Below are 11,838 nucleotides of genomic sequence, written 5' to 3' on the forward strand. Positions count from 1 at the left end.
TTTAATCCATGTATCATATATTTGTATCTGTTAATATGAAGTCTTTACTCTAAAAGTTCATATAACAATAGGATTAATTTTAGATACACTGTTAATATATACACTATCATCGTTAAATATATAACACGTGTGCATTTAATTTGTTCATGTTAGTTTGCAATATATAAAATTTACTTTATTAGGATTAATCTTAAATTTTAAACCCGTTAGTTTACAATATTCATTTATTAATGTCATGGACAAGGTGTGAGTTTAGAAGAGAAGCTTGTGGATTTATCCTCTTTCGCAAACTTATGCTATATAATAAGCTATGCCTCGAGCTCTTTTTTTTTTTTTTTTTTTTTTTTTGTCGACACAGGGGTGTTCGGATCAATCCTTACGGGGCTCGACTAATCTCCTGCGACCCGAGTCCGGCGTCTCAACCCGATCAAGGCACGATAAGTGCACAAACGTCCCCATAGCGCAGTTTTGAACCCGAAATCTGAATGTCCCAAGAAAATGCTGCTACCATGTGGCTAAACCCGTAGGTGCCTATGCCTCGAGTTCTAATATAGGCTTTTTCTCAATAAGGACGGCCACTTTTGCAATGGAGAAGATAGTGGGGGGAATGGGTAGGGTAGCAATGAGATCGAGCCTTTCACGATTATTTGCGCTAGAACCACTCCATGGATCCAGTGGAACCAGTTACAGAAACAGTTACGAGGATGAACCCTTCAAAATAAATTGTGGATTTCAAGGGTTAAGTTTTTGGAAGATTCTTTACTTGAGTTTGGTTCAGTTAGGATTCGTTCGAATTTGATTAGCCAATTAACCAAAGAGAATGCATTTTTGTTACACTTTCAATCTCAGTTCGATTAGCATAAAATTTGAAATTTACATGTAAAAAATTCAAAGCTAATCGAATTCAATTCGATAAAAAATTTATAGGAGTTTGACTTAATAAAAAAACAAGTAAAGTTTGAACAAAACTTTTGTTAAATAAATTGACAAATTTAAACACTAAAATTTTTCACTTGATTAGAGTCATTTACAGTTTATAGTTTATATCTTATAAAGAGGACAACAAATATAGTAATTATGTATGATTATAAGATACCAATAGGTATCTATTGAATCCAACTTAGAAAAAATCCGAAAAACCGAGTAGAAGTAGCAAAGACCATCAAATGTAACTTTCCTTTTAACGATAATAACAACCACACAAACCGAAACAAGAAAAGCCACCCATGGCCAGTCTAACATTTATCTCCAGCTACCTTTCTTCCTCTTCTTCTTCTTCTACGTCTTGTTCTTCCACTCTGCACCTCACTCAGGCATACAAACCATTCTCGTCCCCATCAACCTTATCCTTTATCCATGGGAATAAGAAAAGCAGCAGAGGCTTATCAGTGGTAACAAAGGCGGGAGGTCCCAGCAGCACCAGCTACATTTTTGCCTTTATTTTCCCAATTTCTCTTGTTGCTGTCACCATCTTCACTGCTATGAGAATTACTGATGAGCTTGACCAGAAATTCCTTGAAGAGGTAAAGCTTCATTGGCTCATTCCTTCATCCATTGATGGGGCTTTTTTGCTAAGTTTTGCTGATGTTTTTGTCTGATTGTATTCAATATTTGAATTGATATTAAAATTAAAGTTGTGGGTTTATTTGAATCTTTGTTTTCTAATTTGGATTTTCATTTTCATTTTTTGTTGGTTTGGTTGAGTTTGATAAGTGGTAATTTTTCTGAGTTTATTTTACCTTCTTAAAAGGTAGAGTTATTCGCAGAATTGTTGGAATTTCTGCCTGTAGCAATGTTGAATATTTCTATATAATTATGCAAATGCGTAAACAGTTAAAACTTAAATGACACAATTTTTTAGCTACCTTAGTTTGTAAAAGCTGTGTCCTCTTACTATAATAGAAGTATGGAGGAGAACAAAAGTTTGGGGCTTGATAATTAGGAGTATACTGGCAAAGAAGAAATATTAATAAAAAAAAAGAACAAAATCATAAGTAAAAGGTAAAACAGATTTCTAACACTGCTACAATCTACTAATGAACAAAGCAATTCTGCCTAAATGGATATTAGAGAAATATCTGTAGCAAGGAAAACTTGAACAGAAAATTTGCTATAAATTAATAACTTCTTTGCTGTAACAAGGATCTTGTGTCAGAAATTATTAACAAACAAAAAATAAGTTGGTAACTAGTGTCCTTGCAAATTGTCCAATGCCTATGTCCTTCAAAGGTGATAAGGTGTTTCTTGGTCTTGGTGCATAGTAAGATATTGATAGAGAAGGGGAAAAACAAGTACCAAAAAAAGAAAAAAATTTGTCCATCTCATCCCAGATATGTCGTTGTCTTTTCCATATGCGTGTGTTGTACTTGTATGAGAATCATGTTTCTTCTTCATCTTCATAGTTTGTAGTGGTATTGTTAATCCAGTCTAAGCTTAGCTAGGTTAAAGAATGGGATCTTACTTACCGCTCTGTCAGGTATAGTAGTATCACATATTTAGAAGAACGTAATCTTTGAGAATTGGCTAAACCCTGTCAGCTGCTTACTGCTGCTGCCTGAAGGCACACTGTTTCTATTTTTCCCCATAAGAATAACAAAATATTGACAATGGTGTTCAGTGGTGAACATATCCAGAAGCATGTGGCTTCCTGAAGGCACTTTAGTTACTTCCATAATACGAAACCGCAATATAAGTTCCACCAACTTTTGGGTCTCCAATCTGAAATGTAGACCAAGTTATCTACTTAAGTGGTGATAACCTGAAACACTACTTGAAAACAGTAATGTTCAGAAACAATCAAGTTAGTATGAGATGATTCATTAATCTGAAAAGTGCTATTTGGTTTCTGCAGCGTGATGGATCCAAGTCTTTACAATGGTTTTTACGTGGAGTAACTTGTCTGTTGAAGGAATGATTTTTAGTATGTATAGAACTAAGGTGTTCTAATCTAAAACGTACCACATTCGCTCAATGTTTTGTCACCAAAAGTATGTGTATGTGTCTGTTAGAATTTAGGTTGTCTTTTTTCTATGTATTTGACATGAAGCATGGAATGAGAACATCAATGGTGATTGTTCTAGCTTGAATTCATGTGTTATTGTCCATTTTCAAGAAATTTAGGGAATGTTTTAATTAAGAGGAATTAACCAAAATTAACATAATCTGTGTTAACATCATATGCTGGGAAAATATATTTCTTCCACCTCTTTTTTCTTGAGCTTCTGGCACTATTTATGTGTCCAAATGTTCTTGTATCTTTATGACATATATTTACTAAGATTATATATATGTATGTATATAATCTTCTATCCAAACACACCCATCGTTCTTCCAGTTTTCATCAAATAAAGGGCACAATCATATGAAGAATATCTTTTTACTATTGCCAACTGAAAGTATGTAATCAATTGATGTTGTTCCACGAACCAGCTTGCTGTTAATCAGGAAATATTGGAGGCAGGAGAGGAGGATGGCGACCGCATTTCCTCTGAGGAAAAACCAGCAGTTCCACGTAAACGTAACAGGCCAAAAAGAGAAGTTGAAGCATCTTCCAAGTAGCGTTCTTTTGAACTTGTAGAGGAATACTGATGTGAGAAACAAATTCAAGGAAAAAGATCTGCCGAATTTACTAGATGGTCATACTCGTACAGGAAACAGAAACTATTGCAGAGATTTACATCTGTGACTTCTGAAAGCTACTTCTGGAGGTGTAGCAAAGCTTGAGCTCCTACACATATTCCTTCTAAAATATGCCACCAGTTTATAAGAAGATTTTAAGTTGATCTATTTCTTTTAGAATATGTTAGCATTATGTAATAAGATTGTTAGTTAACATTCAGATTCTGTTATCGTTATGAGCAGCCAGCATTTTTTACATTCTATACATGTGTTTTCAATTTCATAACATAAAGGTGAGTAATGTGCAGAAAGGAAACAAAAGAAATAAAAAAAGGGTAGTCAAAGGTTTAAATACTAGCTTGAAAATGTTTTAATTGCTCCTCTGCTGTAGACGATGGTAGAATGGTATTAATTTTGTTGAGGGACCCTGATTTTGAATATTAAGAATAGAGTAAATGGTCAAAAAAGTCACCAAACTATTTAAAATTGCACCGTTTGTTCATCCAACACCTTTTTTTTCAGCCAAAAAGATCACTCATCTCTTTAATACGAGCCTTTTGAATCATTCCAGCAAGTTTAGTTGCTAATCCAAACTGAAAGATACTGACTTGCATGTGTAAGTTTCAGGGGTCCAAAAAGTTTTGAGATCGATCACCTTTTAAAAGGAATGGTATTTGGATGTAGATATATAATCTGTAATTAGTGTAATTAGTATTATGAGTCAAACTTCTACATGCTACTCGTTTCTTAAAAGCCCATGCCCTTTATTCAGATTCTTTACCCATTTCACTGACAAATGTTGAGCTGACCGCTGGCATTTTATGTGGATGAAAAGCCAAAAAAAAAAGCTGCCGGCCACTTTGTTGCTTTCTTTCATCTAATTTCCTCATCCTTCTTTTTCATTTCTTATCATTACTATATAATAAGTATGATGAGTCTTGACATTAGGAAGTGTAAGAGTGTAAGTGTATTTTGATCTTAGATTTTGTTAAGCCTAAATTACTTTCATGTCTTTTAATTAGAGTTATTGCATTTCAATCATGACAGTAATAAAAAAACAAAAAGTTTCAATAAATTACATCTTAAAAATGTTAGTAATTAAAATTAAAAACTATCCATTTACAACTATATTCACTAATCATTTTTCTCATCTCGAATTATTGTATTTGTTAAAATTATCTCCAATTATTATATTGTTACTAGTGATAATTAAAGTTAAGTATATTTTATATACATATTGGTTTAGAAGAAAATTACGATTAATAAGAAGACAAAAGGTTATAAACAGTTAATGAGAAAATAAAAGGTTAAATTGATGATTAAATTCACTATATTATGCCATATTGATTAAGAAAAATCCAAAATAAATTATTGAAAATTACAAAAAAAAGTATAATAGAAAAGGCTACAACTACTGAAATTGATAAAAAAAAAAAATTGTATTCAAATCAGAATGTTTTAGTAAAAAAATATTGATCCTTGTGCCAGAAAGGCATTTCAGAAAAGTTTAGCTATTGGCCTTGGTGAATTATTGATGGAGTTGCAGTTTGGTCTGTTTGCTGGTATGCAATTAACTAGTCATCTAACTGTTTGATAAATGATGAAGCTATTGAAGCGGTGGTGGTTTATTGGTTGCAAGAAAATGCATTTACTTATTGAGACACTATTTATGAACCATCCATTGGGTGCTTACCTTCAATAATTTTTAAAAGGCTGCAATAGGTAACTGCTTTGAAAAAACAACACAATATGAAGAAACTATTCTCTCTGATGGAGCTTAATCAGGCTTGTTGGTTTGTTGTTTGAGGCTCCCACATCGCATCTATAAATGAATGCAACAATTGGCAAGATGAAAATTATTCATTTGTAATGTATATGTTGGTTTTATTGAAATAAAAAGTGCATAAGACAAGAAAAATCAGGAAAATTAGAAGAGTTATGTTTGGCCTGAGGTTCACGTCGTTGCTACTTTGGACCGTTGGAATGGAATGACTTGCATGATCGATACATGCTTATAAGATGTTTTGAATTTTGTCGATCCCACGATAAATTGTTTTACATCGTACTAGTATTCTACATGAGTTCTAGGAATTTTGCTCCAAGTTTTTCTTCCCTAAATAAGTCAACCAATTTGATTAGGGTCAAAAGACAAAACCAATCCAGACATACAGACTCCTTACCTTTTGATATTTTTATTTTTAAGGGAATATCATCACATCCCAAGAGCAAAACCACAATGATCGATGTGGGATTTCAGACTTCTGCCATAGTTAAGACTGGAGAAAATAAACTTTCAGCAAAATGAAAGAAACCTAGGGTGATATCTAATTTATAATCCACAAAAGCGAATGCAATATAACATATCTGAAGGGAAGAAAAGTTCGACAAAAGAACAATGAATGCCAAATAGGGATGTCCAATTTCTTGCCACCAACCTAAGAGACAAACAGCTCAGCATACAAAGCTCTAACAAATTTACGAAGAGGAAATAATTGCAGTACACCAGTACTTGCCCCAAGACATGATCCATTTAAAGAACGCATGTAGATTGACTATTCCATTTTCTTTCCCCCAAAAAACCCGATCGCCCCAAGCCAATCCCACATAAAATAAAAATGAAATATAAGTCAAGGGGCCATAGAAATTGAAAACATCAGTACAGCTTACAAATTCAGAAATGTGTGTAACTACCAAAGCCAGGAAGAACATTCGTGTCTAACAAGACCCTTCTCAGATCACGCAATTGCTACCAACTTCAAATATTTTGCCACCTGAATCGATATCCAAATTTGCAACATCCACAGATATTGGCTTACTTTTTTATACTTAATCCAAATTTTACACTCAGACAGAAGGGCAGTAGATTAAGGTTCCCGAACATGCTTTACTCCATAGCACAAAACCAAAGACAGGATGCCACTTTAACTTATCCAACACTGGAGCTTGCTTGGTATAGAGTCAGGACTTTTACTGGTATTGCATCGCAAGGGGAAGTCATTGACCATTAAGCCAGCTCTAGACGAGCTCCAAACTCACGCTAGACAATTATTTTCTTCAAAGGTGAAACACTGCAATTCATAGAACTCAGCCTCGGAACTACCTTAAAGACAACGAAGATGGTAAATGATCGATATCAGGTAATTACCTTGTTCGCTTAACCAACTTCACTCATAAGGACATGTTTCACATACTGCAGACCAGTCTCAATTGTTCAGAGAAATTTTAGGTCTCTTTCTACCACAGGATTCACAAGCCATATCAGACCTGAACCATCCCAACAGGACAGCATTTTAACTGCTAAACTTCACCAAATTTTCGCAGCTTGATAACAAACTAAAGTAAGATGTTGAATTATCAACCTGTGAAGAAAAAGTGGTAGGCAAGTTTAATTTCAGCAACAAAACAGTAAGCTTCAGCCAGAACCAAGAGATAGGTTGTAACAACAATGAAGATGGTAAATGATCAATAGCAGGTCATTACCTTGTCCACTTGACCCAACTTCACTCACAAGGACATGTTTCACATACTGCAGACCAGTCTCAATTGTTCAGGGGAAATTTAGGTCTCTTTCTGCCACAGGATTCACAAGCCGTATCAGACCTGAACCATCCAAACAGGACAGCTTTTTAACTGCTTAACCTTACCAAATTTTAGCAGCTTAATAACAATCTAAAGTACTCTGAGACACAAGTTAATGTCTATACTGTTTCTAGTAAGATGTTGAAGTATCAACCTGCAAAGAAAAAGTGGAAGGCAAGTTTAATTCCAGCAACAAAACAGTAAGCTTCAGCAAGAACCAAGAGATAGGTTGTAACAACTAAGAGCAGCAAACAAGGCTACAAAACTTTGCCCCAAGAACCCCCAGTCCCAAAGAAACAAATAGCTGTACAACTTACATTTGCTTCCCCACTCTCTTTCTTAGATTAGTTCCAGTACTAAATACAAATTGTTGAGAATTTTCTCAGTAAGGGTGTACCAGGAATAGCATCAAACAAGTATGTCAGATGACTGGTGCAAGAAGCTATTGGGTGATCTAACTGCAATACTAACTAATACGGCACTGGAAATTTTAGAAAATCGTTACAGCATATTAAAACCAAAAAACAAAAGGAAAAGTTACAAAAAAAAAAAAGTAAAAACAGAAACACTACTACATTTTATTCCAATAGACAAAAGTTATAACAAGTGCCACTAATCACAGAAGTGGAAAGAAGCGAAATCAAGACAAAATTCAAATTTGAAATTACAACGAAAGACCAAATGCACTCCCACATTCACTAATTTGGACAAATATCAAGTTAAAATAGTGTCTAAATGCACAGCGCAATAAGCTTGTTCGTAGCCCCTGAATCATACACAGGAGAGGATTTAGCCATTGCCCACTCGTAACCTTAAAAACCAACGATCAAAATGAAATTAGCCAATACAAAAATGCCTCTAAGCCTTCCATGTTTTATAATCTGCCATTCCTGGGATGAGACATTTCAGAGCACAAGAAAACAAGATGGTCAAGATTTTTTCTGCAGGCAGAATCCTAAGTTGCGAATGTTAGTAGCTGAAATTTTGAATAACCTTGGGAATCATGCAGGGATTGTAGTTGTTCCCTGAACATAAACAAACTTGTGTGTACTTATCACACCTTATGTTTTAGCATTCATCTTTCCCTGACATCAAGGCTAATATGTTAAACTAAGAACAGAAATAAACTATCTAAACTGAGAATAGGCTATACAAACTAGCAAGTTGAAGCAGGTTCTAGTGTAAGTACCTGATTTAAAATTCTCAACATAGCCCAACGGTCAACTCTCTTGATTGTAGCTTTTCTCCACACAGAATGTGTCAAAATTTGCTGTATTCTTCCATAAAGTAAGTATCTAGTAATGATCAAAAGTTCAGGAGATCAGGCACACATTAAGAATAGTCCACATAAATTATCAGGTAATAGCAAACTTACAACACGCACACAGTAACGTGTATTAAAATGTCTAAAAGTAAAGATGTTGATGATCTAATACCTGAATTCACATTCTCAGCCAGGCAGAAGTGTTGAGCCTCTTGCTTTTAACTTCTTTTCCAGACCAAAAAACTTCAAGCCAGATAACACCAAGTCTGCTGTCTTCTTTTTCATGTGGTCAATAAGCAACTCATCATAAACAATCACATCAGCTTCACTTAGAAGTTGACGTTCTCTTAAACCAACAAAGACTTTCCTTGCCTCTTCAATTGTCCCATACTTGCACATGCCGCATATAACTGCAGAATATATGACATTATCCGGAAGACAACCCTGTTCCACCATTTCATCTATTACTTCAACTACCTTTTTGGCATCTTTTGACTTGCAAAGATGAATAATTGTTAATGTATACTTGAATTCCAAGGGTCCACTTGCAACACTGCCTAAGCAGTCACGAATTAGCATCATGGCTGCATCAATCTCTGCAGTTGCACAGAGCCCTTTTACAAGAGATCGATATGCAGCGAGAGAAGGCAACTTGGATATCTCTTTTATCTTGTTATAGCATGTATATGCTTCATGTACATCTCCAACTTCAGCAAAACATTGGATAGCAATGCTGTAAGTTACTGAATCAGGTTCAAAATTTGAGCTTTTTAATTCATCCAAGACTACTAACGCCTTTCTTACCTCCCCAATCCTGTTCAAAGTCTCCATAACAATATTATATATTGAAACGCTGCAATAGTCCTTCATTTTCAAATATTCAAACAATTCTAAAGCCAGTTTTATTTTTTCATCCTTGACAACCATAAATTCAAACAGCTTCGATAAATCATCAATAACAGAAAAACCCAAATTCTTCATTTCCTCAAGCATTTTGCAAAAGTCATCCATTCTTTCCAACTCCGCAAGAGATACCAATAGTGGTCTCACAGTGGAAAAGTCTGGCTGCACATCCTCTACAATCATAACTTGGAAAAGCTTATAAGCTCTATCAACCCGTTGTGCACCACACAATCCCTCAATAAGAGAGTTATATATTGCCAAATCAGCCCTATATCCGGATTCGACTAAATCCTTCAGCAAATCACAAGCTGAACCAACCTTACCCTTTGCCACATATGCTTCAATCAATGACCCATATATAGCTCTATCTATCAGATACCCCTTCTCTTTCATCTCCTTAAAGAACTTATAAGCTTTCTCAATCTGTCTTCTTTTGCACAATCCTGTCACTAAAGTTCCGTATGCCATAACATCTGGCTCAACTTCATCCCTCCGCATTTCCTCCCAAATCCTCAAACATCCATCTAAATTTCCCTCTCCAATTAATACCTTCACCATTGCCGTGTATGCAAATACATCTGGTTTGCACAACTCTCTCATATGACCCAAAAGCTCAATCACTTCATGCATCCGACCAGACTTGCACAAGCCCTTGATCAAAATCATGAAAGTGATACTCTCCTCTGCTAATCCATCTTCTTTGAAATCTTTGTACACGGACATAGCCAAATCCAAATGATCAGTTTTAACAAGTGCATCCATTATTCTATTGTACAAAAAAACTCTTGGTTTAATGCCAAACTTTTTCATCTTCTCGTACACATAATATACCCTAAGTCCCCTACCTGCATCAGAATGCATTCTTATCAGGATTTCAAACTGTTTCTCACTAGGAGGCTTCCCTTGCATACACATTAATTCAGGCACCTGATCAGCACTTCGAAATTGGTTTGTCCTATTCAAGCTATAGGCAAACGCATTGTAACAAGAAAAATCATGCCTATAACCCTTTTGCTTACCTGTTCATTTCATTCGAACCAGATAGCATATATTAGAAAAAATTCCATAACGTACTGCACTTATATTGAAAACATAAATACTCATCAATTGGTAGATGTTGCATGCAAATAAGTGCACATATGTTTTCCTCAATTTCCATATGAATCCAATCCCCAGGAACTCAAAAAGATGAGTGATCATGAGAAAACACTGTTAAATTATTTAAGTAGAAAAAACACTCCATGCATAAGAAACATAACCAAACAGTAGAGTTTATCTAATAAACCTACTTGTCTCACCTGATACTTCTTAAAAACATATTTACTGAAAAAGCCAAGAACAAAAGGCAAAAGAAAAAAACCCACGCACACACAGAGAGAATCAAACAATATCATTTTTTTTTCTAAACTAGCTAAGCTAGGATTATCAAATTTACGTCCCACGCAGGGGTAGAAACAAAGGAATAAATGTTTTTACTACTTCACTAACCGTTAATATGCAGACAGACAAAATTGAAGGGCCATACCATATTTTCTCAAAAGAGCAATTAAATGTACAAAAATTAACATCACGTGATAGTAGAAAGACAATCTAAAATCGGCCCATATCTAAAAAAAAAAAACAAATAAATGAAAAGGTAAGAGATTATGATTTCACATTTCTCATGATTTTGCTGATAAAAACATATGGAATTGTTAAGCATTTCCATACCCAACAAAACAAATAGAACTAAAAATATTAGTTGTGAAAGCGAGTGCCCAGAAAACCAAAAGTGATTGTAAGAAATGAACGGTTTACCAGCCCAGTGGAAGAACTTAGACGAGAGTCGGGAATCAATATCAGGCACTTTAAGAACCTCCGCCACCAGCTTCGGCGTTACACGGCGGAGCTTATTGAGGTCCGCCATGACAGGTGGGCCCCAGTGGCGGTGTTTTCGAAAGGAGTCAACTATGTACCTAGCAATTGGGGACAGAGTCTTGGCCACGGAGAAGAATTTCTCAGATGGGTCCTTTTCTGGGTAATTGGGTCGGGTTGGAAGGCTGTCCGGGTCCCATTTTGAGAGGTCAAATGCGGGTTGAGAAGAAGGTCGGGGATGGTTTTTGCGATTGGGGTTGATAATTTGGCGGTTGGAGAAGAGGCCGCCGCGGACGGTGGGGCGGTTTTGGGTGGGTTTCCGGTGGCCGTAGAAGAAGTACGGTTTATGGGGTTTGGCTATGGCAGTCGAAGGTGGAGCATTGGGTGGCATTTTGAGGTTTCCGCTTTCTCTTTTTCAGTTCAATCTTTTTTTATTGAGAATTTCACAACTTTGAACTTTTTCAGTTTTTCTCATCCTCCTTAGCCTGCTCAGACTCTTATTTTCCCCCCTTGTTTCCCAGAAATACTTTGGCAGCAGAGAAAACCAATGTTTTAAAACTCGTGCCGTTAATTGAACCGATGGAATGTTAGGGTCAAGATTTAATCGTTCAAACTAACCA

At 35.6% G+C, this 11,838-nt stretch overlaps 2 protein-coding genes across 7 annotated transcripts; one reads left to right on the top strand and one right to left on the bottom strand.

The window, feature by feature from the left end:
* The first annotated feature begins 1,179 nt into the window (after positions 1 to 1,179).
* LOC113761339 lies at positions 1,180 to 3,881 on the top strand. The gene is made up of 2 exons (XM_027304288.1): positions 1,180 to 1,523; positions 3,430 to 3,881. Exons 1-2 carry the CDS (start codon positions 1,227 to 1,229, stop codon positions 3,556 to 3,558), a joined length of 426 nt encoding a protein of 141 aa, XP_027160089.1. The 5' UTR covers positions 1,180 to 1,226; the 3' UTR covers positions 3,559 to 3,881.
* A 2,133-nt stretch (positions 3,882 to 6,014) lies between these two features.
* On the bottom strand, positions 6,015 to 11,625 carry LOC113760490 (pentatricopeptide repeat-containing protein At4g20740). 6 transcript variants are annotated; one of them, XM_027303090.1, is made up of 6 exons: positions 11,162 to 11,625; positions 8,634 to 10,383; positions 8,387 to 8,492; positions 7,099 to 7,351; positions 6,764 to 6,977; positions 6,015 to 6,686 (listed from the first exon to the last, which is right to left on the bottom strand). In XM_027303090.1, the coding sequence occupies exons 1-2, from the start codon at positions 11,607 to 11,609 to the stop codon at positions 8,648 to 8,650; spliced, it is 2,184 nt and encodes a 727-aa protein (XP_027158891.1). In that variant the 5' UTR covers positions 11,610 to 11,625; the 3' UTR covers positions 6,015 to 6,686; positions 6,764 to 6,977; positions 7,099 to 7,351; positions 8,387 to 8,492; positions 8,634 to 8,647. The 6 variants fall into 6 exon arrangements, with proteins under 6 accessions (XP_027158891.1, XP_027158890.1, XP_027158892.1 ...); XM_027303089.1 differs by having other exon boundaries at positions 6,015 to 6,977; positions 8,387 to 8,474; XM_027303091.1 differs by having other exon boundaries at positions 6,015 to 6,977; positions 7,099 to 7,188.
* Between the last annotated feature and the right edge of the window lie 213 nt (positions 11,626 to 11,838).

This window comes from Coffea eugenioides, chromosome 2 (assembly GCF_003713205.1).
Source record: "Coffea eugenioides isolate CCC68of chromosome 2, Ceug_1.0, whole genome shotgun sequence".
NCBI lineage: Eukaryota > Viridiplantae > Streptophyta > Magnoliopsida > Gentianales > Rubiaceae > Coffea > Coffea eugenioides.